This window comes from Gracilinanus agilis, chromosome 2, assembly GCF_016433145.1.
Source record: "Gracilinanus agilis isolate LMUSP501 chromosome 2, AgileGrace, whole genome shotgun sequence".
Classification (NCBI taxonomy): domain Eukaryota; kingdom Metazoa; phylum Chordata; class Mammalia; order Didelphimorphia; family Didelphidae; genus Gracilinanus; species Gracilinanus agilis.
This window is the reverse complement of record NC_058131.1, coordinates 329,461,406-329,488,096: the sequence shown is the minus strand read 5'-3', so window position 1 is coordinate 329,488,096 and position 26,691 is coordinate 329,461,406. Positions and strand designations below refer to the sequence as shown.

General features: G+C 38.6%; 1 protein-coding gene across 1 annotated transcript in view; it reads right to left on the bottom strand.

Moving 5' to 3' along the window:
• The window catches only part of ASTN2 (astrotactin 2), a 970,320-nt gene that overhangs the window by 285,326 nt on the left and 658,303 nt on the right, over positions 1 to 26,691 (bottom strand). Inside the window, exon 17 of the mRNA XM_044659771.1 lies at positions 17,223 to 17,488. Coding sequence (XP_044515706.1) covers positions 17,223 to 17,488 — 266 coding nt within the window. The remainder of the gene's footprint in view (positions 1 to 17,222; positions 17,489 to 26,691) is intronic.

Below are 26,691 nucleotides of genomic sequence, written 5' to 3'. Positions count from 1 at the left end.
TCAGAGGTCATCTATTCCATCTTCCTAATTTGAAAAAGGAAGAAACTAAGGCTCATAGAGACAAAATGACATGTTTAAAGTCATATTATATATATATATATATATATATATATATAATAGATAGATAGGTAGATAGATAGATAGATAGATAGATAGATAGATAGATAGATATAGCCCCCAGTAGTGAAAGTGGACCCCAGTAAAATCAAAGCCATGGTCTGGCCATAATCACTCCTTACACTCCTTTCCAACAACCCCTCTGCTGTACTTGGTAATAACTGGTTGTTCTTGACAAACCCACTGAAGCAAATATATCCCTGAGAATCTGGGCTAGATGGTTATATATTTACCTGTGATTTATTACCTTATAGAAAACTCTGTCTAAGCTTCAATGAGGTTAACTAAGTCATTGTACTAAGATTATAAATCATTGCTAACCATTGTCTGTGTAAAAAGTTTACCTAATCCCTTAGTCTATGTCACTTTCTCTATAAAATACTAGCTGTGATCAATAAACCTCGCCTCTGATTGCTACCAGCTTCAGTGGCCCTCCTGAAGTGTGTGTGTCATATTTCTCACCACTTCTCATTCTCTTCACCCCTTTGGGGCCACTGAATTTTTGTCAGGACCCCTTAGGACCCCCCAACATATATATGTGTGTATGTGTATGTATACATACATACATATACATATATATTAATGACGTACATATGGATATATATTAATGATGTATATGTATGCAGATGTGAATGATTGTTCTGGGGGACCAGGCAATTGGATTCCTAATTGAGTCTTCTTGTAATTTAATAATACCTTCCTCATAATGCAGAAAGTACAGTCTCCCTACCTCTCTCCCCAATACTTCCTCTTCTATCAATACTCAAAAACACACCTTACATAGATAAAGAATCTAAGACCAGAACACTGATATGATTTGCCCAGGGCCCCCTAAGAAGTCATGTTCAAAGTAGAGTCAGAATCTAAATCTTCTAATTCCTAATTAGTAGTCTTTCCACATGATCCACATTGTCCTTCAAAATCTCTATCAACAAATGTTTCCCACTGTGTTGGTCTAAGGAAGGCAGACTCAGGATATCAAGTCAGAGGACCCGGGTTTGTATCCCAGCTCTGTCCCTATCTGCATATATGAACTTGTACTTTACTTCTAGGAGTTTCCGTTACTTCATCAGTAAAATGAATGGAGTAGATTTGTTCCAGTGATCCTATGAGTTCTTGATCATGATGACCTTTACTCCTGTCTGCAATAGGCACTTAATATTTAATCTCTGGATTGATAAGAAGACAACTTAGGAAAAATGAGGAAATACCCATATAGATGAAAAAAGTAGGAAAGGATGCATGACCCAGATCCATATTCTATTCAGTTTCACAAGTTATTTTGTGGGAAAATATGGTAGCCATCTTCCATGAATCAATCCCAAGGGATTGATTAAAAGTCCCTGAACATCTTCATGTAGTCAGTAGACCTCTGAAGTTGAAGCCTGGAAGATATGAGTTCAAATCTCCAAATCTGTGACTACTAAGAAGTCACAGCTTCTCTAAATTTCAATTTCCTCATCTGTAAAATGAGGAGATTGGCCTTAATAAGCCTTTAAAGTCCCTTCCAGATCACAATCTAGGATCTCATCACCTGCAATCCATCATGAATTTATTTTCATATTTCTTTTAATTTTTTGAAACCTTTATCTTCTGCCTTAGAATTGATAACAATTATCAGTTCTATGGCAGAAGAGTGGTAAGGGCTAGGCAACTGAGGTTAGGTGACTTGCCCGTGTAACTAGGAAGGGTCTAAGGCCTCATTTCAACCCAGGATCTCCCATCTCTAGGCCTGGCTTTCTATCCACTGAACCACCTAGCTATCCCTCTTTTAACTATTAATAGTGCTGCCCAGTTCCATGGAAATGGGACATACACAGGTAAAGAACTATCTCAAGGTTGGAAACAGAAATAGAGAGTCATACTATAATGATGGGTGGATAGTCAAGGGCTGCCTTACTGATAATGTTTCTCTTCTACTTCCTGTATACTATATTCTGATATCTTCTAAAATATCTTTTTCTCAATTTAAAAAGTCAAAGTGATAATTGTTAAGCATATGTTCCCCAAAACTGTGCAAGAAACACTCATCTGTAGATCACATCCAAGAAAAGACCAGACTCACAACTGGAAGAAGTCATTCCCCAAAAACCTTAGCTTTTATGGGGATTAATGCTATCTTCTGAATTCTGTTAAGATTTACAGTAAAAGAAATCAGGAATGTTTAAACCAATCAAGCCCTCAGTAAATAATTATTGAGTGCTCACTATTAGCAGAATAATGATGATCCCATAGTGGTTTTTTGGAAGAAACAAAGGGATGGGAGATAAGTTATCATATCTTGTATTCTAAATATTGCTGCTAATTAGCTGTACAACACAATCATATAAACCCATCTATGCCTAGGTTTCCCTTCTTTGTAACATGAAGATGATATCAAGTTAAGATGCCAGTACTTATGTTTTGGACAGGATAGTGCAGATAAACAATGATTTGGCCCAGAATTAAATAAAAGGAAGAGGAATGAAAGAGGAACAAGTATTTATTAATAACTTACTATGCACCTAGCACTCTGCTAAGTTCTTTGCAAATATTATCTCATTTGATTCTCTCAATAACCCAGGAGGTAAATGCTATTATGATCCTCATTTCACAGTTAAGGAAACTGAGAAAGGTATAAATTAAGTGGCTTGTCCAAGATTATACAGCTAGGAAGTATCAGACCAAATCTGAAATCAAGGTTTCCTTATGTTAGTCCCTGCACTCTATCCACTTTGCCACCAGGTACCTCCAGGAGGAGAAGAGTCTAGATTGCACTTGAGAAATTAGAATGAGCTTTTGATGATTCCCAAGCGAGGATCTTCCAAGAGCAAGATGGAGAGGGAAAAGAAAAAGGAAAGGGAGAGGAAGAGATCCTGCATTGGATAGACTCTTGGTGATGGATGTATGGAAGGATATGGAAAAGAATCTCACAGCAGGGGACAAAGTGTAGATGATAAAAATGTTCACTGGTGAAAAGAACAACCGCAATGATTTTAATAAATTTCTCAAAGTGCCCACATATCAAATATCCTCACAACATTTTTGTGAGACTTATTGTACACATGGAAGCACTTTTTCAAAGCATAAAATGCTTTTCAAGTACAATGTACTCTAAAATTTCTTCTTTTTCTACAGAATAAGGGTTTGGGTAGATGAGAGGAGGGTAAAATTTCTATAGCACTTTAATGTTGACAAAAATTTTTCCTCATGACAACCCTAACAGGTGGGTAGTACAGATATCATCCTCCTGTCTACACTAATGAAGTAGTGTCTACATTATACTATTGCTTTTTGCAGACCTTTATAGCACTAACAGTTCACTGGGTCTCAGAGAAGTTAAGCAGTTTGATGAAGGTCAGAAAATTAGGAGGATTCGGGTTCCAACCTTTATCTCCCATCTCCTTGTCCAGACATCTTTCTGACCACATCTCAACAAGACTGAAAAAAACTTGAGAACATGGTAAAATGGAGAAAAATGTGAGAGGGAAAATCATATTTCATTTCATTCTGTGAAATAACTTATGGCTGGGTAGATTGAATGATGTTAGTCTGCTATCCAGAAAATGTGACTGAGTGAACTGACCAGCTGTGTGACCAAATAGAGAGCTGTTGTTGCTTTTAATCTCATATGGTGAAATGCGGGGCACATTTGGAACATTTTTTTTTCCTTCCTTAAGGAGAAGTAGAAAAGAAATAGTAGAGTTGTATCATCTATGAATTCCCTTTAGGACTCATCATCTCTTGTCAAGGGTAGCTGAATGACTCAGTCTTTTACTTATACAGGAAAAAGACCATAGGTTTGTGAGAATTTATTTTCATATACTGTATTAATTCTTATATATATATTATATATTGTCTGGGATATGGATCGAGATATCATCTAATCTGCTACTTTTCACATTTTCTTTGTCCTTTGGAATCCTAAGGAATGTCTTCCTTTTTAACAGAATTTGTTTAATTTTTTTTTTTTTTTAGGCAATGGGGGTCAAGTGACTTGCCCAGGGTCACACAGCTGGAAAGTGTCTGAGGCCAGATTTGAACCTAGGACCTCCCATCTATAGGCCCGGCTCTCAATCTACTGAGCTACCCAGCTGCCCCAGTTTGTTTAATTTTTGAAGGAAACAAAAGTTATTTTCCTGTGTATGTGTTTCCCATGATGTAGGGATAGGGAGAGATGGATAGGTTAATGGATCAGTTCTTAATTAGTTATCACCAATTAAAGATGTTTTGCGATGGTTAAGGGAGGGGTGGAATAATGACCTCATAAAATCTTTATTAGGCTTCCTGACCCAGCTGAAGGGGTCCCTGGTTTTTGAGAGATAACCATGGAGACATATCACTTAACTGGTTATGATGCTGGCCTAACCCACAAACCTGATATAATCAATAAACTGATATTCTTACTCAAAAACCATTATCTTGAGATAATTTTAATTGTAACAGATTCAGATTTGGAAAAGAAATTAGAAGTCACCCAATCTACCCTCTAATTGCATCTTCTCTAAAAGACTGCCCCTACTATCGTCTCCTCTTTCTAATTTTTGATCTCTCCCTATTTGATAGATTCTTCCCTGCTGCCTCTAAATGAGCCCAAGTCTCTTCCCTATGTAATAGCTCCTCACTAGATCCTACTACTCCCCTTAAGAAATGATTCTTCATCTCTCCTCTCTCTCTCTCTCAGAACCAAACTTACTAGTATCACCATCTCTGCTTCCATTTCTTTTCTACAACTTGGTCTCTGAACTCATCACTCTACTTAAACTGTTCTCTCAAAAGTTACTAATGATCTCTTAAACATCAAATTTGATGATCTTTTTTCAAACCTCAACCTTCACATTTCTGAAGTATTTAATCAACTCTTCCTCCTAGATTCTATTTCATCTGAAGATAAGATCTGTTTGTTCTTTCTCAGGCACCTTTTCTGGTTTATCCTCCATATCCCAGTTTCTAGCTGTGGGAATGTTCAAAGACTCTGTTCAGGGCCCTTTTCTCTTCTTTTTGTGCTCTCTCTTGGTTACTTCAACTACCAAAGGTTCAACTATCATTCCTCTTATAAATTGACTGCCAAACTGTATGTATCCAACCTCATCTTTCTCCTGAAATTTAGTCCTATATCACTAACTGCCAGTTGGACATTTCAACCTGGATGTTCCATTGCCATCTCAAACTCAAAATGTCTAAAATACAATTCATTTTCTTCCCTCATCTTTCCATCCTTTCTTTCTTCTCAACCTTCTTTCAAGAGTTCCCCATTTTTGTGTACAATACTCCCATCCTTTCATTCTTTTAAGTTCTCATCCTTGGAGTTGTCTTTTATTTCTCACTCTCCCTCATTCCACAAAACCATGGTTTCTAAATCATTACATTTCTATCTCTAAGATATTTCTTGCATCTGATCCTTTCTGCCTTCACATACGCCCATACTCAATGCAGGCCTAATTGTTCTTTCAGCCTCTTGTCTTTTCCCCTTTCAATCTATCTTTCACTTAACTGCCAAAGTAATTTCCCAAAGTAAATTTCCCAAAGAAAGTCAATCTATTACTCTATAAACTCCAATGACTCCCTGTGGTCTCTAGGATAAAACAGAAACTTCTCTGTTTGTTGTTGTTGTTGTTTAACATTTTGGTCTTTTCCCATTTCCAGTTTTATTCTACAATTCTCTTCTCTAAGCACTTTGCTGTAGCCAAACTGATGTTCCTATTGTTCCTCACAAAAGATTCCATTGCCCATCTGTGTACCTTTGTATTGGCCACCCTCCATGCTGAGAATGCAATTCATACTCATCTGAAATACTTATAGGCCTTTGTGTTCTTCAAGATTCAACTCATGAAGCCTTTCCTGATCTTCCCACTTCCTAGTACCCTTATTACCCAAACTACCTCATATTATTTCATTTAGATTCCTAATGTACTTACTTGTGTGTACATTGTCTCCACCAATAAAATGTAAGCACCTAAGGTAGGGATGGTTAAATTTTATGTCTATATTACCAGGAACAAGTAAATATTCCTTTTAAATAGCAGGTACCCCAAAGACGACTGTGCATTTATTATTTGATTGATGAGAGACCAAAAGGTCTCTTTAGGCTGAATTTCAGATTGATGGATGTGTGGTCACCTCCAGGAGGAAACAAGGACCAGAGTCATGCCTAGAGGGTTCAGGTAAATCATATTTTATAGTTAACTATAAAAGTAGAACTATAAAGTTCTACTTCACCAAACCAGAATATTTACCCAGTTGAATTAAAGACTACTACGGACACCTTGAAGAAAACTGATCTAGCAAAAGTCTCTTTTTGGAAGTTATCTAAACATTGTAATGATTTCAGTTATATGCCAGATTCATCGTTAGAAGAGTCTTAAGTCTCTGAGACCATGATGTACCCAGGAAGAAAGAGAATGGGTTTGTTTATCAAAAATTGGGTGCTAGAACTCAGGAGGACCCTTGAAGCTTCAAAGGGATAGTTTGGGGGACAACAAAAATAGACCTATTTTACATACTAGTATAGAATATTGGTAAACTTTAGAATCACATTATTTAGGTCTAAATCTTGGCACTGTGATATACGTATCTCTGAATCCTATGTACAACCTAAATCAGTACAGACTGGAATTACAAACAAGTTCTAGTAGAGTTTAAATAAGTTCCTCACTTAAGAGAACTTTAATTTCACGAAAGACCTTTAACAGAGAAATTAAAAAAGCATAGGGCCATGTTGGCGAACCTATGGTATGCACTCCAGAGGGAGTTGCTCCCTTCCCCCTCTCCTTGAGTGCCAGAGGATATTTCTCCCATCACCTGCTCCTCTGCCCAGCAGCCCAATAGAAGTGCTTCCTCCTTCCCCTGTCTGGGGTAATTTGCGGGGCTCACATGTAGCAAAAGAGTTGCAGTTTGGGCACTTGATCTCTAAAAGTTTTGCCATCATTGGCTTAGGGTATTATGCCTAGATCTTTAAATTTTATAGAACTCACTTATAAAGTGATTTAGTACTTATAATGATGTTTTCTAACAACCGTAAGCTACACTGAAAAATAATTATTATTCCTATTTTACAGAAGTGAAAACTGAGGCTCAATCACATGCCCATGATCACAATCTGGAAAATGTTGACACCAGAATTTAAATCTGGTTCTTTCTGATTCCCAATAAAGACTCCAAGAATTTGAGAAATTAACTGAGAGCCAGGGAACATGAATTCCAATATTAGTGAGATTTTAGACAAGAAATTCCTATGACTAGAATTCCTCAGCTGAAAAACAGAAACCAAGATACCTACCCATAAGTCAAATAGGGATGCAATAAGGGTGGGAAAAACACAACAACAACAACAACAATATGAAAACTATAAAGCACTAAAGAAAGTCAAATCAGGCCACCCCTCACTGACCTGAATCGCCACTCATGTGTTAATGTTGTGCTTGCTGGGCGCTGGGATAAGAATTCTATAGTTTAAAAAGGACAGGCTCTGTGGCAAGGGCAGGCGCCAGGAAAGATTAATGGAGGAATTAGAGTTACTCAAGTTTAAAATGAAATAACTTCCCAGAGGTCTCCTAAACACCGAACTAGGTGTCCATTTGTCTTCTTAAACACAAACAACAGATCTTTGAATCAAATCTTCCCACAGGGGACATGACAGGACACCCCCCTCCAGCTCCCCACCTCCTACCTATGTAAGTGTTTCTCCAGATGCCCAAACTGTCATTTATCAAGAAGTGTCTGAGTGGAGAGAGGCTCTCTAAGTACACAAAGGAACTGAGGGAAGGTTATGCCTGTCCAAGTCCCCAGGGTAGGCATCATCATCAAAATCAGGGTTTCCTGTAGGTGTAAGAGACCTAGGATGGCACATAGCCCAACCTCTCATTGGAATCTCTGACAGGTGGCCAGCCAGCCTAATCTTGAATACTTCTGGTGAAGGGAAGCTCACTCTTACAAGAGGTAGTTTGTTTTTTTGTGGGACAGTTCTAATTTTTATAAAGTTCTTTCTAAGACTGAACTTCTTTAATCTGATTCTTGTGAACTTCCAACCTTTGCTCCTACTTCTGCCTCTTTTGTTAATTCTACACCAAATACTTATTCTAAGGCATAGAGTTCCTAATCTGGGTAGGGAGATGGTAATACAGTTTATCTACTATAGCTTATCCATGAATTTGAAGGTGGGGGGAATACAACTTTTTTAATTGAAATTTAGCATTCCCTTCAATTACTAACATCAGCAACAAATATTATCCAAAAAAGGGACCTATAGGGTTCACAGGTCAAAGGAGAATGTGTCACAAAATAGGCTAAATATTGTCATTCTAAGAGAGCAAAATGGAGTCAATTCAAGAGATGGAATGGAAAAGGAAATATAGTTTAATGTAGAAAATCCTGGTATTTAGAATCAAAAGATCTATGTTTGGATTTCTAATCCAACTATATACTAAAGTAGCAGTATAAAGTATACAGTACAGTATAGTGTTGGTGAAGTATTGGCACATGTGCCCAGATAGCACTGGGGAGCAGCTCTGTTCCCCCTCTTCTCAGTGTCTGAGGGCATTTTTTGCATTCCCTGCTTCTTTGTCCAGCCACCCAAAGAACTTCTCCCTCCATTCTCTGGGGTAAGAGGGGATCACAGGCAGTTTGAACTTGCAGTTTGGGCACATGAATTTGAAAACCTTTGCCAATGCTGGTATAGTGACTATGGTACTGGACTTGGAATATGGAACACATGGTTTCAAACTCTGAATTGAATACTTACTATGTGACCTTGAGCAAATCACTTGATATCTCTGGTCCCTAGTTTTCTCATCTGTAAAAACATACAATCGGACTCCATAGCTTCGAACGTACCCTATATTTTAAATCTATGTGATCTGTGTGACATCAAGATTATGGTCCTTAATTTCTTAGAGCCTCTGTTGACTTCCCTATAAAATTGTGTTTAACTAAATGAACTCTAACTCTCAGATTACTTAAGTTCAAACTATTGCTCATCTAACTACTACCTATGTGGCATTAGAAGTCACCAAACTTTTTTGGTTCTAGATTTCCATATCTTTAAAATATGGAGGTAGGACTAGGTTCACTTTCAACTCCAAATCCCCTTACCTCAATATTGAATAAAGAGTATTGACCATATGCCAAGCACTGTGTTCAGCACTGGGCACTGAACCTTTGTATCTTTCTCCTATTCTTTGCCATACTCATAGCCTTTCTCCACATTTCTGAAAGTTTTCTAAGTATCATCAGTCTTTCAGGTGGTCTATTCTGACTATTTATGCTCAAGAATAACCAAACCAACAATAATAATTGTATGACAATTATAGAGCACTTTAAGGTTTACAGAGCACTTATCAATAATTCTGTGAAATTAGTAGTCTGTTTTATTATACCTCTTTGCAGATGAGCAAACTGGGGCAGAGCTTTAAAGAATGTAAGAGTTAGAAAACACCTTAGAAACTATCTAGTTCAAAAGGTAGTTTAGATTTTTATAGATAAGGAAATCAAGACTTAGAGAGAGAAAGTGACTTGCTCAATGCTACTCAGCTAATATGTGAAAAGCTAGGATACTTCCGAATTCAACTCCAGTGTTCTTTACATGAAAATATAACTTTGTCTTTTTGGCTAAGATCAGATGTAGCTGTTGCTAGGGCATTCAAAAGCAAACACTGTTAAAGCAATTCAAAAATGATAGAGAAATGATGGCTTATTAAGGCAAAGTCAAGGGAGTTTGGGGCACATTCCTAGCCTCTGAGACCAGTTCCATAAAGTAACTCCCAGGCTCTCTCACACATCAGCCCTTTGTATCAGGGGTAGGCTTATATATAGATGGAGCAAACATTTTGGTATGATATGATGGACATAGGAAAGAAAGACTCCCTGCTCTAAAATATCTCCTTACCTGACAGCCAGCATGCTCAACATCCCACCATTAGAATCCCATTATTTTGAGTTTCTTTCTAGGAGGCCTTCCTTTAAAAAAAACCCAGCCTGGTACCTTAAATACCTTAAATAGATTTACACTAAGAAAATAACAGAATTTTAGAGCTGAAAGGAACATTCTAGATCTACAAATGAGGAAACTGAAGCCTAAAGAAGCAGCATGACCAAAAGAAGGTTATATATGTAGTTAGAGAAATACCTGGATTGGAGTGTGGTGGAAAATGCCTTTAATCAATATTACTGTGGGGGCTGAGGTTGATGGATCACTTGAGCTCAGAAGGTCTGAACTGCAGTTATCTAAACTGATTAGTAAGTCTGGAAGTCTGGTCTGGTCCTTTCTCTGCCAGAAGTCAAATCTTCTGAAAGTCAACAGGTCTATGGCTTGCCTTATCCTAACTATAGTAATTACTCTTCCCTCCCTATAAATAAATGTTCTATACAAACACTATCTCCTTACAAATAATATTACTTATGACACAGTCCATGTGTTTTCTGTATCTTTATTGGGTTACCCCAATTTCAGCTCTAATATCCAATGTTGTGTCTTTTAAGTAAGATGTGTTGGATTGTCCTATGAGTGCCTGAGGTCTTGAGCAGAGAGAAACCGAAGGGCTGAGTAATGAATATACTATATCATAGGATCTCAGTCAAAAACTGAGTCTTTGAGCCCTAAGGCCTTTTACAATCTGGCACCATATTAGCTTTCCAATCTCAACTCTTTCAACTCTTCTTAACATGAACCTTTCACTTTAGTCACACTGATTTTTCTCTGTCTGCCATCTGTTGACACTCATTTTCAAATCCTAAGTGTTTTTCCCCTTCTTCTAGGCCTATGCTTTAGGACCCTACCCAAAATTAACTTTTTCCTGAAAATTATCAATATTTTTCTGTCCACAGCAGTCCTCAGGGATCTCCATGTTAACTCCTATCCACTTATTTCTATATAATTCTATGTGGTACTTCATTATGAATTTTGGAAGGACAGAGACAATAGTGTTGTTTAGTCATTTCTTCAGTCACATCTGACTCTTTATGATCCCATTTTTCTTGACAAAGATACTAGAGAGGTTTGAGATTTCCTCCTATAGCTCATTTGACAGATGGGGAAACTAAGGCAAACAAGGTTAATAGACTTGCTCAAGTTTACATAGCTAGTAAATGTTTGAGGCTAGATTTGAACTCAAGAAGATGAATCTTCCAAACTCTAGGACTAGCACTCTATCCATGGCACCTTAACTAAACTACAAGCTCTGTTGGGACAGGAATCTTACTGCATCTAAACTTTGTATTTTTCTTAGCACCAGGTAAAATGCTCTCTACATAGTAGGCATTTATTAGACAGGTATAAATGACTAGATGTTTCCCATTCATTGATATCCCCAAACACTGGCACATATTAAAAAATAGTTTTTTCTACCTCTAGGCTATTATTGGGTAAGACATAAGAGTAAATTTTTAAAAATATCTTCTGAGTCAACATAGTATAGTGGGGAAAGTATTGGACCAGAAGTTTGAAGGCTGAAGGACGGAATCTAATACTAATTAGCTTTGTCACCATTCCAAAGTTACTTCTCTCTGAGCCTCAACTGTCTCATTTGTCAAATGTAGAAAGTTGAGCTAGATGATCTACAAGGTTTCTTCCAGATCTAATAATCTATATTCCAAACTCTAATATCCTTTCTAGCTTTGAAATTCCAAGGTAGATCTAAGGTAGAAAGGACCTTGGCACTTATCTAAACCCACCCACTCGTTCTGCATATGAGAAAACTAAGTCCAGTAAAGGTTAAGGGATTTACTAAAAGTCACTCAGGGGATTAGTAGTAGAGTCAGATTCAAATTCAATACTCTTTCCACTGTACCAGAAAATCCTTGAGGAATTTTCTGCAAGTAGGTACTCCATCTCTATCTCCTCCTAGCATCTAGGAATAACTTTTTCCAAGGTGGGATTTCTACAGCTAGTGCTGCCTGACACAGAGAGGCTATTAAAAGTCTAGAGCTCAGGCTTTCAAGTAAAGATTCCTGTTTTCTCTTCTTAATACTATGGCCATGATGAAAAATTGGGGTACTATCTGGAGAGAATGCATATAGAGAAGATGGAGCTATTTCTCTAAACTATGAAGTGTTTCTCATTTCTATGGTCCCAGAGGCTCCTTTCAACCTTTGAGGAAGTGGGAGCAGGAGGATAACAATCACAAAAAAACTTATAGGTCTCAGTGTTTGGGGAAGAACCCTAGTGAAAGTGCTTTATCCCCACCCTCATACTATCTTAATACAGTCTCTTGTACACAAAGTACAAATTCCTGCTGAGCCAGGCTCTGTGGCTTTAGGGTGTGTGTGGACCATTTAGCAGGTGGAGGGAGGAGGTTGTGTGCATTAATCAAATTCTCCATTATAAAGATTTTTGTTTTGCTGATTTTTTTTTCAGTACCACAGCAGAAAGTGTAATTAGGGGCTCTCTTCCAACTGCGGCTAAAGGAATAATCTTTTCCCATGTGTTCTCTGGGATAGACTATGTAGTGCAAAGCAACCCATCTCCAACGCCCATCACAGTGGTTCCAGAACACATCTGGGTTCTTCTCAGGAGCTGGAGAGAAGAACCTAGAGGCATAGCTAGGTGGTGCTTAAGCCATAAACATCAGTTCCTGAGACTTTTGGGTAAGTCACTTCCCCTTTAGGAGAGCCAGCTTCTCTCTCTATCTCTCTGTCTCTGTCTTTCCCTCTCTCTCAGAGGATATCTAAGGTCATTTCCAGCTTTGAAATTCTGAAGCTATGGCTTTGAAGCACATTATCAGTGTAAGGAGGAAAAAGAAGACATTGTGTTTTAATTTAATTGGTGTAGGGAGGGCAAGTACAATTTAAGGGAAACCAAAAGCAGTGTAACTGAGGGTCCTTTTCATCATACAACGGAAGGGGACCAGCATCAGGAAAATGATAGACTCTCAAGCTGAAACTTTCCTTAGAAATCATATAGCCTATCTCCTCCCTCCTTTTAGAAATGAAGAAAATGAGTTCCAGAGTTGGGAAGGAACTTTGCTCCAGATCACACAGCTCATGCAAAAACTCATAGATTTAGATCTGGAAAGGAACTCAGGGGCCATCTAATACAACAATTAGGATTTTGTCCCTAATCTTTAAAGCCGTGAAACTGAGGCCAAAAGATATTAAATGACTTGTCCAAGATCATGAGTGAAAAAAACTGGCATGTGAACCCAAGTTTTCTGACTCTAAATCTATGATTCATTTCATTGCATTACTATTACCTCCAGTGATGGTCATGAAAAAGGTGACTGCCCAATTGTCTTTAAATCTGTGGGGGAGGGCTCTTTTCTCCAAACTTTCCCCTTTCCTGACATTGATGTTTAAAATTCCACCATTAGGAATGCTTTATTTTGAGTTAATCATGGCCCTCTCCTTGACTCCCCATTGAAAACACAATGCAAATCTCCCTGAGAGAGGCAATTACCATCACTGAGTTTGTCATGCCCATTTCATTAAAATACAGAGATAAGCATCAGGAGTTACAGAAAGTTAGAATCATGGGATGTTAGCTCTAAAAAGGACCACTGAATAGAGAATGCCAGAAATGGAGAGTACCAAAGAAATGATGAACCCTTACAGTTGAAAAAACAGATACATAGAGTAGAAATGACTCATTTAAGATTATAGTGCTAGAGAATAGGAAAAGCAGGCATTTTCCCTAATCGGACCCCATGCCTAGAATTCCCATTCACCTCATCTCTGTCCCTTGTTTTCCCAGGCTTTCCTCAAATCCCAGCTAAAGTCCTACTTTCCACAGGAAGTCTTTCTCAATGCCCTTCATGATAGTAGCTTTTCTCTGTTGATTATCTCCAACTTACTGTATATATATATATATATATATATGTATATATATATGTATATACATATACAAATATGTATATAGATAGATAGATATAGATATCGATAGATATAGATATTGACAACAATATCAATATAGGTATGTAGATATGTGTAGACATAGATTTTGTCTCCCTGATTAGACTATAAGTTCCTTGAGCAGGGACTCTCTTTTGCTTTTTTTTTTTTTTTTTGTATCCTGAGTACTTAGCATAATGACTGGCACGCAGTAGGTACTTTTAAATATTTATTGACTGACAGAAAGAGGGTATACCATGGAGTGACAAGTATTCTGGAGAAAATTTTAGAAACTTGATACTTTCTGTCCAGGGTAATCTTTGGCTTGGATCTTGGACCTCGGCTTTGCTTTTGGATCTTGGCTTTGGACTGCTTCTTTGGAAGACTTCTCCTGGAGACTTCGCCTTCAGAGATTCTGCATCAGGGAGCTGGGTGAATGGCGGACCTTCCTTTCCTGGCTTCTGGAGAGATTGGTTCTGAAAAGGCCTTCCTTTCCTGGAGGAGACTGCATTGGTGAAACCCTTGTTGAAGACACCACCTGGTCTGGCTGAAGATTATCAAGCCCTGCCAGGACTGAGCCCCATACCAGACAACACTTAGAGTGATAGGCTAGATGATTCTTTACCTTCTTACATTTTCCCACTTTCACTCTTTCCACCTCTTTGTAAATAAAGCTACTAAAAGTAATTTTGACTTAAGTTATAATATCTTTAAATCAGCAACCACAATATTACTATAGAATTCCCATATTATCATAAAACCTAAATTTTAAATTCTTACAGTAGCTAGAAGGAACATCAAGAAGCCACCTAGTCCTCATTCATCTGGAGAAAGAAGCTGATGCCTAAGAGGGTTAAGTGATGTATTCAAGGCCACACAGATGATAGTAAATGTCAAAGGCAGGATTTGCCTTCTCTTTGTGAAGGTAGTGTCCTTTCCACTAACATCCTTCTAGCTCCAGATCCTATGTTACTATGATAAGATTATTTCTAAGCTTCTTCCTGCCTCTACCAGCCCAGATCTATGACATTTCTGTTTTGCTTTCTTCTAAGGAAAGTCCCAAATCCAAATATCAGATGGATAGGAGAAGGGAAGCCTAGAGATACAAAGGTCACACAAGGAAAGGGAAGATAGAAACAAAAAGCAGGCTTCTGGGGAGGGGGTTGGAGAAAGTGAGAGTCACAGTGTTCTGATTGCTCTTGGGGCTGTCTCCCTAAGGCTTAGCCCCTCACACTTGGTGGTCATATTTCCATTGGCTGGGATTGTTTCCAGACCTGGAGTCGGCCCTGTCCCACCCACAACCACCACAGGCTGGCTCATTCTAAATGCCTAATCAATTGCAGGCTCTGTACTAATAAGTGACTCTAAAAAGGTCTGTCATTTTTGGTTCAGGGAAAAGGGGAGGGGGTGGGAGTGGGACCAGAGAAACTGAGAAATAAATCTACACACGTTCTTAGAGGATTTGCTGAAAGTAAAGGAAAGAAAGGAGGGGAATGGGGGATGGGGAGGAGGCAAACCAGCAGGGTGGTTTCCAAAATCTGTCCTTTAAGGTCTAACCTTATTTAAGGGACTGAAACCCCCAAGTACACCTGTAAGGGTAACAGTGACACCCAGTGGCCAGTTCAATTCCCAAGGTGATGACTGTCACACACTAGTCTCAAAACTTATCAGGGAGGGACCTAAAAATGTAATTTTTTTAGCATGATCTAAATGGTTTCCAGTCATAAACCTTTCTGTACATAAAATCTCACACAGAAGCCATACAGAAAAAGCCCTATTGGTTTTGCCTAAAGCAATAGCTTCTGAGTCTACAGAGTAAGATCTTCCAAGGATGAGAGCTTTTTCTTCTGAGCAAAGAAAAAGGTTTATTAGTCAAGGGGATGGAGGGGGGAAAGGAGGATGATGGCTAGTAGGAGGCACAGAGATGGGAGGGGCAGGAAGAATCTATGAATCATAAAATATTAAGAGTTGGAAAAGACTAGAGAACATAGAATGATGAACAGTCATTAGATATTAAAGCTGGAAAGAAAGTACATCCAGTCTGATCCCCTCATTTTGCAGAGGAATAAAGTGAAAGAGACGTGACTTGTCTGAGGCTACACAGAAAGTTAATAATATACGTAGCCAGAACTAGAAGGTATATTTTTGGCCTTTCAGTTCAGAATTCTTGACATTATACAGAGGTGCCAAGCATGATCTGGGATGAAGCAGGCAACACTCCCAAGTGGAGTCCTAACCAGATAAAAATGGAATTGGGAAATATTTTATAAAATAAAAAAATACAATAGAAGATAATGATATTGTGTGTTTTATGTCAATATATGGCCCACAAGAATCCTTATGCATGGTTTAGTGTCCCTGTCATTTCTACTTGAGTTTGACTCCACTATATTCTACAGGCCTTGCACTGAATAGAGATCTTCAGAAGGTGACATATGGGGACACAGTGACTAGTCAAGCTTTGTAGGCATTATTTAATGAAGGTAAGAAATCAGTCACCTATTTAGTCTCAAGGTTTATTATTGGAACATAGCCCTGAAGTATAGCATTTAGTGCTGGCAGGGACCTTAGAGACCATTTAGTCCAACTGGCTTATTTTACAGAAAAGGAAACTGAGATCTGGAGAAGTAAAGAGAGCTGGGATTCAACTGAGATCTGAAGAAGTAAAGAGAGCTGGGATTCAAAGCCTCATCTCTTGGCTCTAAATCCAGCGTTTTGAACAACAGAAGAAGAGGTAAGGAATAACAGGAGAAGTGAGAGAATGTGAAGGAGCTGACGTCAAAAAAGAAGAAGGAGGGGGCAGCTACAATTAAGAACCAGATCTGGAGACTGGAGGATCTGGGTTTACATTTGGATTCAAACACTTCCTAGCTGTGTGACACTGGGCAAGTCACTTAATCTCTCTCCATTGCCTAGCCCTTACTTGGGACTGGTGCACAGTATCGATTCTAGAACAGAAGATAAAAGTTTTTAAAAAGAGAGAAGAGAAAAAGAGAGAGAGGAAGAGAGAAAGACAAAAAGGAGAAAAATTAGAATTATAGATGTTAAAAGGAGGGGTGGTATTAAGGGAGACCAACAATTAGCAATGTGGTAGGTTCCTAAGTAGAGGCTGACTTTGTCCCAGGGTCAACAATTAAAGAAATACATTTGCAGATGGAGATATGTGGTGGTTCCAAATGGTATCAGGGATATATAGTTATATGTAGGTGGATATAAATATAGATATAGATATTGATTTGTCCATGTATGGGTGCAAGTGGGGAGACAGGAAACATGACTGTGAATTTCTGGGTTTTGGGTCCACTCACCTCCTTGGTGCCATTATCTTGAATCAGTGTGTAGAGAGGGACAACTCGGTTGATCTCCAGTAGCACAGGCGTGGGACTCAGTTGCTCCTTGCCAGGCCGCCTGCACAGGTGGCAGGTAGATGGGCATCGGCCTTTCTCTTCACAGTGGATCTCTACCCCTGAGATAAGTTGGTCATCTGAGAGCATCTGGGCTGTCAGGAGTCCCGAAAGGTAGGTGATGAATGGCATGGATTTTAGTTCTTTCTTGTTGCCTAGTTCTGTCGTTTCTAATGAGAGGGAAAGAAAGGAAAGGATTCGGTTGAGGGAAAGAAGGGAAGGAGAGGGAAACAGGGAAGGGAGAAGAAAAACAACAATATATAAATCTCCACCTAATTAGATATCATATTTTATAGGCTAGAAGCCAACTTGCTGTCCTCAGTCAGAAATGTTCTTTGCCTTACTGCCCACATAGGCTTTGCAAACTTTAAAGTGATTTATCAATGTGAAATATGATAAGAATTATTACTGTTATTATTATTATTATTACCTATCTTCCAGACTGAGTTCAAGTTCAATCTCATCTATAAAGATTTTTCTGAACACTCCATCCCTGAAGAAGGGCACCACTTACTCTCCATCATGAAAATACTTCAAGAAAAGGTTAGATATAGTTGTCAGGGAATGTGTAGATGACTCATAATTTGCATGGGGGTTGGACTAGATGATTCTAAATCCCTTCCCAGATGAGGTTTCTATCATTCTCATAAACTGGTCATGGTCTTCCTTTTCTTGGAATTCTTTTGGCCCTCATGATCACAAAAAAGACAGATTTGGGAGGAATTTCAGAAGTCATCTATCCCTACCTATATCTTCCCTATCCATATTGTAAATGCTTCTTTAGGTCAGGGGCTACATTCTCCTTCTTTTTTATCACCCTTAATTCTGGGAATATAATAGGAACTTAATAAACACTTGATGATAAACTTAGAGACAAATATGTTATAGATGACTCAAGAGATACTTATTATCAAGCCTCTTTAAACACACACTCCAGATAAAGATACATGACTTTAGTCTGGCAGTAGATGATGCTATTGCCTGTAGCACAAGCTTATTAGGGTATCTTCCCATTCCTCCCCACTAATGATTACAAAGTGCTAGTCACACTCCAACTTGTTGCTCCTTGGGCCTAGTAATACAGATTTGTAGGATGGCTGCATTTATAGTATGTTAGGATTTATATATGGCTGAAGCATGCAAGATCATCTAATTAAATCTTCCTACCCCCACCCCACTCTTTCTCTTTTTATTTATAAATTCAAATTTTTTCCAGATTATATGTCAATTTCTTAATATTCTGATATTTTACAACCCATGTTCTTTCTCTCTCAATTCTCCAGTTCCCTAAGAAGGCAGGTAATATGATGTAGCTTACACATATATTATCATATTATATATATGTATATTTCCATGTTTGTCATATAATAAAAGAAGGTACATATTCCTTCCACTAAAGAGAAATTCATGGAAGAAATAAAGTAAGGAACAGTATGCTTCATTTTGCATTTGGATTCTGGCATTTCCTTCTGTGGCAATGGATATCCTTTTTCTTTTCCTTTTCCTTTTTTTTTCTTTTCTTTTTTCTTTCTTTTTTTTGTCATGTGTTTCTTGGAATTGTCCTGAATCCTTCTTTGCCTTGTTGATAATAGTTAAGTCATTCACAGATGATCATCATGTGTTATTGTTGTTACTGTGTACAACTTTCTTTTTCTGCTCATTTCACTTGCATCACTTCATGTGTCTTTCCAGGATTTTTTGTGATTATCTTGTTTGTCATTTCTTATGGCACAATAGTATCCCCCTCTCTCTCTCTTTCTCAAAAGAAGAAAGTTACAGAGCTAGACAATTACTTCTTCAAAATCAAAGAAGTAAGAAGTAGTATATGTAGGCCTAGAACTCAGGTCTTCAGGTCTTTTGACTCAAAACCCATGCATGGTACTATATTGCTTCTTTATACTATGGACTACTTAATGTATTGTCTGTTTCTTTCTCCCTTACCTTGTTATGTCTTAGAACCAACTTAAGTATTGGTTTCAAGACAGAAGAATGGTAAGGATTAGAAAATTGGGGCTAAGTGACTTGCCCAGGGTCACACAGAAGTGGCTGAAGCCATATTTGAACCAGGGCCTCTTGTCTCATAGGACTGGTTCTCCATCTACCTAGCTGTCCCTACTTTCAATATGTGCTTTCAAATAGATCACCAGAAGATTTTGGAAGGCAATTGTTTCTCTTTTTTTTATTTAGAATATTTTTCCATGGCTCCATGATTCATGATCCCTCCCCAATTTCTCCTCCCCCCACCAAAGCCAACAAGCAGTTCCACTGGGTTATACATGTATCATTGTTCAAAAAGTATTTCCATGTTATTCATATTTGTAGTAATGTGATCATTTAACATCAAAAACCTAATCACCCAAACCCCTATTGCACTACGTAGTCAATCATATATTTTTCTAATGCATTTCTGGTTCCTCAGTTCTGTCCCTGGATGTGGATAGTATTCTTTCTCCTAAATTCCTCTGGATTATCCTGGATCATTGAGGAATCCATTTGATTGTGTCATAATGTATCAGTCTCTGTGTACAGTGTTCTCCTGGTTCTGCTCCTTTCACTTTGCATCAATTCCTGGAGGATGTTACAGTTCACATGGAATTCCTCTAGTTCTTTATTCCTTTCAGCACAATAATATTCCATCACCAACATATACCACAATTTGTTCAGCCATTCCCCAATTGAGGGACAGCCCTTCATTTTCCAATTTTTTGCCACCACAAAGAGCGTGGCTATGAATATTTTTGTACAAGTCTTTCTCCTTATTATCTCTTTTGGGTACAAACCCAGCAGTGTTATGGCTAGATCAAAGGGCAGGCATTCATTTAAAGCCCTTTGGGCATTGTTACAAATTGCCCTCCAGAATGGCTGGACCAATTCACAACTCCATCAATTGTTTCTAAAAGAATCTAAGATATCCCAATTCAGGACTCCAGCTTTTTTAGTAGAACTAGAAAAGGATAACCTTTTCTATTCTAAGATCATAAGCTGAGACATTAGAGATCACTAAGTCTAAACCTATCATTTCACAGATGGAGAAACTGAGGTTCTGAGGGCTTTGATGCCCAAAGCCATAAAAGTAGTAAATGGCAAAGTCAGAAATGAATTCAGATTCTGGATGGAAAATCCAGAACCTCCCTGCCCTTCCCCTACAGTACCACACTGCTCCTATTATGATTTAGGAGATCCAGGTATAGTCAAAGACCTTCCTAGGTTTCTTGCATTAGTTCATTAGTTCATTAGTTCATTCATTCATTCAACAATAACTGAATATCTACATGGCACTATGGATACAAAAGGAAAAAAGCAACCTCTGTCTTAGAGGAGTTTGCATTCTAAAAGGAGGGTTCAATATGAATTCTGAAAAGTACATGTGTTTACTTTACATATGTTTTGTATTTACTTTTCTGGGCACATGTTTTATTCCTCTAGTAAAATAAAAGCCACTCAAAAGGCAGAGGTTTTTTTCTTTTTTCTTTTTTTTTTTTGGTGGATTTTTTTTTGCTCTGTACATATTTTACATTTACTTTTTTTAGTGACATGGTAGTAATTAAATACCCACTAAAATCAAGAAGTAACACCTGAGGTCAACCTTGAAAAAGATATAGGAATTCCAACGTAGAAGCAAGAAAAGAGTGAAGTCTAGGTACAGCCTTTGTAACATCATAGAGATGTGAGATGGCAGTATGTATCATACAAGGAATCCCAAAAAGGCTAATTTGAACTAGCCCCAAGAAAAATCCTCCTTGTCTCATCAAGGTTGCCTCAATGCTCTTGCAATGAATGAAGAGGAGAGAGTCTAGAGATGGAAGAGACCACTTAATTCAGGCCCTTAATTTTAAAGCTGAAAATGCCAAAGGCCATAGAGTTGAAATGTAAAGTGTGAAACAAGGCTAGTGAGTGAGGAGCCTGGCTTAATAGAAAGAACACTGGATTGGGATTTGGGAAAATTGGGTTCTAGTTTCAGCTCTGCCATAAATTAAGTGATATTTACCTTTCCGGGACTTAGATTCCCCATCTCTAAAAAAAGCAAGGTATGAATTGATAATCATATATGACACTCTAACTGGTACAAATAGATAGAGGGCCAAGAAGATTTAAATTCATATCTAGGCTCAAACTCTTACTAGCAACCCTATAACCATGAGCAAGTTATTTAACTACTGTCTGCCTCAGTTTCTTTAACTGTGATAATAATGTAAAGTGCTTAGTATGTTGCCTGGCATATGATAAAGTACCTAATAAATACTTTTTTTTCCCTTTACTTCTTTTCCTCTAGGTCAGTCATTGGCAAACTTTTTAAAGAGGGGGCCAAAGGAAAGGAAATGCTCATCTGTCAATCTGTTTCTAAGGCAACTCTTTTGAAGTTTCATTGTATTGTATCCTACTCATTGTACTTGTCAGATTGGGAATAATGTCCAAGAGGGAGATAGAACATTTCAGGGGGCCGCATCTGGCCTGCAGGCTGTAGTTTGCCCATCACTCCTCTAGGTAACCATTCCCTTCTGATGAAGCATGAAATCTCTCTAAACAAACAGATTACTTGACCTTGATGAGTCCTTCCCACACAAAATCCCATGATTCTTTGGCCTGTTGTTCCTTATGGACAAAGGAAGGGAATCCTCTTGACCCTAATCCCACTACTCTCAACCCACATGCCTGTGGTTCTCCAGTCCAAGGATGGGAGAGGTCCTTAAATGTGTAAAGTGGAAAAAACAACAATAACAACAACTTTGAGAAGCCCTGGAGATGTGTCATATCTCACTGAACAGCTGTCAAACATTTGTATTAGTGGGGACTTTCCAGAAAATTTCTGTACAGGAAACAAGCCTATTCCACCCATCTGGGCCATCCTAGGTAAGACACACTCACTCAACCTGTCAGAAATCCTGGGTGCTTTGTAGGTAAAGCATAGGCTTGCCAAGGACACTCTTCCTTTCAACCCTCCCGCCCATGGCACAGGCAGGCCAAAATGATGTCTGGGGGCAAGAGCTCCTTCTCATCCTTTAGAGTCTGTGAAGCTCCCTGGCCTTCATCAGAGGCCTGGGGCTCTTAGGCCCAGGTTAGAGAAGAAGGAAGAGCTGCCTCATGCCCACAGCCTGTAGTGACACGCAGCCGATCTGGCAACATACTCTCCAATTAGAAATACAAATAAACGCAGTATTCATTCATTATTCTCTGGGCCCCTGCGGGCCCAGGATGGGGGCTCCACCTTCTCTGTCTGGCTGTCAGCAAATGCTTATGTGCAGTGGATCAAAGACTCCAGAGGAAGACCGAGTGGATTCCAACTAACCAATCTTTCAGTGGGATTAAAGCAGGGTAGTTACTAAGATAAACAAAACAAGACTGAGAAAGAGGCATCTCAGCAGCTGGGGAGACAGCCATGTATACAGACATGCAAAAAGAAATTTGGAACTGGTTACCAGAGAGATTAGGCTCTTGAAAGGTGGCTCCAAGCAATTTCAAGCCTTGCGAAAGAAACCCTGGAAAAAGAGCCGAGCTTGGCCACTTAAGAGCAGAATGGCAAGAGGGGAACTATAAGCATATTAGGTCTGGTAGGGGCCCTAACAGCAGAGACCATATGAATGTCAGAGGGAGAAAGGAAATTTAGCACACAGAATGTTGAAATATGGATCCTTAAACAGAATGTCAAAGCTAAAAGAGACCTTCAGGACACAGAACATTATAGCCAAAAGGAACTCTAGAATATTGAATGTTAAAACATGAAACAAAGAATGTAAGACCTGGAAGGAATGTTAGATCATAGAATGTTGAAGCTGGAAAGGATCAGAAAGATGCCTAGGCTAATCCCTTAATTTTGCAGATTCATAAGAAATAATCCCATATAAAGGAAGTGACTCATTCAAGGTCATATAGTTGGTTGGAGGCAAATATGGGCCAAAAACTTGGATCTCTTGCATCTGAGTCAAATACCAGAGGTAGGGCAGTAACTGCCTCTATAAGGCAGTGTCTGAATTAAAAACAACAACAACAATTTATCATTTATTTATACAAATATACAAGTACAAATACCTGCTGACTACCTACTATGTTCTGAACTTCATGCTAGTCATTGCAAGAGTCAAAGAATGATGAGGTTTTTGCATGTTCCAAGAGCATAATTATAGTCTTTGTCCTTAATAATATAATTGATGAGAGATTAGTGCATATAAATCAACAACAAATTCCAAGAGAATATATACTTATGTTCTAAATTTTCTGCCATTGTTCAGAGGACATCATTACCAGTAAGGGTGGTCACAATTATTATTTCATTTAATCATCACAACCACCTTGGGAGATAGATGCAATAATTATCCCTATTTTATACATGGGGAAACTGAGGCAAACAGGCATTAAGGGACTTGCCCAGGATCATATAGCTAGTAAGAGCCTGGGATTAGATTTGAATTCAGGTCTTCCTGACTTCAGGTCTGGCATTCTATTCACTGATTTGGGTGGGGAGTTGGGGAAGAATCACTTGGTGGTAAGCTCCTTGAGAACAGAAATTGTTTTATTTTTATCTTTCCATCCCAAGTATCAAGCACATTCTAGGTATTTAATAAATATCTGTTGATTTCAGCTGAACTTAATTCAGCTAAGCTGAATTTAATTCAATTTTAGCTAAGCTTATCTTCAATTGAGATGAATATAATCAGTTGGTTTGTCCCTTCATAATGATTTCCTTATTTGGTAGAAACAACCAGAGATGTTAAACTCTATTTCCATAGTCTTCAAGAACACATAGTCATCTCTTCCCCAAAATAAAATAAAACATAAGAGGAAGAATTCAATGGAAAAATACTAGCAATAATGTAGAGCAAGGACACCTCCAGAGCAATGGGGTTAAGGGAAGGGTTGAATGACTTCTACTAAGGTATACTTACTGGGAAGCAGCGTAGAGAAATATTCCAGATTCATATGCTGAGACCTGAAAGATGGCCATTATATATATATGGCTATATATATATATATATATATGGGAGGTCTTACATGAAGAAATTTGGAGGCTGAAATTCCTGCTCTTCCCCTCCAAACACTCATGATCAGACCAGACATTTTCTTGCTTTACTGTATTCCAGTAATGAAAGCCTGAGCAGAAAAACTTTTCATTCAATACCAGTAGTACTAATAAAGTACTCCCAGCATGCACCTTGCTAGAGGCATATAAATTAAACATGGAAGGAATGTGACAAAGCAAAGAGATCCATTTTTTGAAGAACTGATTCTCTTCCACTCCCTTCCCCCCTCAAAAAAAAATGTTCCCGTCGAATTAAAATACAACTCTCTACTTTGCAACAAAAACAGACCATAGATCTTTGCTGGTCAGTCACTGTCTAATAAATCCTCTGCCTTCACCATCCATCACTCCAACAAGTGGAAAAGATAATCCACCTGCTGGGGGGCAGGAGTTAAGCCCAGTGCTGCTGCGCTGGACCTCAGAAAGGCTTCATAGAGCACACAGCTGGTGAACAGAGCTCAAGGCCTGGCTTTGCCAAGATGCCGCTCTGACTGACAAGAGAATGTGGGTGTGACAGGGTTCTTCACAGCAGGAAATAGAGGAACCAGTGGAAAAGCATGGAAGGATGCCCACCTCCACCCATACTCTCACCCATACCACTTGGAGCTGGGGCAGAAAGCGATGAGGGGGAAGGGATAAAAAAGAGAGAGAGAATTTCTCAATGTTCTGAACAATACTGGGGAACCAAGTCTCTAGTAAATTCCAATAGCACTTAAAGATTCTGAACCACATATCCTAATATCTGACTGTTTATTATATTCTTTTTCAAACCCCTGCCTTCTGTCTTAGTACCAATTTTAATATAGAGGAATGACAAGGACTAAGCAAATGGCTTGCCCAATGTCATATCACTAAGAATCATCTAAAAATAGACTTGAACCCAAGTCTTCCCATCTCTAGGTCTGGCACTCTATCTACTGTGCCACCTAGATGTCCATATATTATCTTCTATTATTATGCTATAGCCTCAGAGCTATAGGTCCTTATAACAAAAGTAATAGGTTATTTATTTGTTACAGACATAGGGGCATGCTCAGATTTGCCATTCCTGGTGGAAAATAGAGAGCATGTCCAGATATTTCCTTTCTGCTTCCAGTTAAACATGTGGAACACAAGGATCCTATTTCTGGCCATATGTGACTCAAGACCTTATTCTGTTTGATTATAGAGTCCTCTAAATTGGCAGCTGAACAAGAAGAATTGATGACTCAGGGGTTTGCAATAGGAAATGATGAATTCTCTAGTTGGCTATTGACAAAGAACTTAGTGGTTATACAAAAGGGATGACCTGTGTCTCCTTTTTCTCTTTTCTTTCCTTCTGTGGAGGAGTGAAGACTGCTTTGAGCTTCATATAGAATTGGGTGGAGAAAGGAATGGCTTCCCTGTATTCCACCTAGTCACCATGTGTTCCTGAGAAAATATCTCCTCTCTCACTTTCTGTTGTTCTTTCCTTATCTTAATCAAAGGAGTATCCCAAAATGGAACTATCCTTGTGAGTTCTGGAAGGGTCTGGAGGTCTATATCTACATGGATGGTAGCGATGCCCACTAAAGCAGTAGTGACTGATGGTAATAGATTGTTTGCATCAATAATACAAAGTTTCAGGGTGGTTTAGGGGATTGAGAATCTGGCCTAGAGATGGGAGGTCCTGAGGTCAAGTCTGACCTCAGACACTTCCTAGCTGTGTGACCTTGGGCAAGTCACTTAACCCCCATTGCCTAACCCTTACCACTCTTCTGCCTTAAAACCAATACACAGTATTGATTCTAAGATGGAAGATAAGGTTTTTAAAAAAATAATAATAATACAAAGGCTCACCCAACGTGGGTGAATAAAGAAAGACTATCATCCACTTATGGTAATACTTTCAGAGAATGTAACTCCTTGTGATGGAGAGAAGTAATTATCTATCGACTCCAGAAAGGCACAGAAGCGTGGAAACCAGAAGAGAATTATACCTTTTCTCTTTCTCTTTTTTTTTTTTAATTTTTAAACCCTTAACTTCTGTGTATTGACTTATAGGTGGAAGAGTGGTAAGGGTAGGCAATGGGGGTCAAGTGACTTGCCCAGGGTCACACAGTTGGGAAGTGTCTGAGGCCGGATTTGAACCTAGGACCTCCCGTCTCTAGGCCTGGCTCTCAATCCACTGAGCTACCCAGCTGCCCCCGAGAATTATACCTAAAGAGAACTTTGTAAGTATTCTACAAAAGGGAGAAAGGATTTTTGCCACCAGAAATTATGACATCTTCACTACCCTTGTACTCTAAGTTTGAGCTCACTCTTCTCATCGATACTGTGTGTATGTGTGAGAATGCATACTAGGAATTTTTTTTTGGCAACAGAGAGGGAAATGGGGAG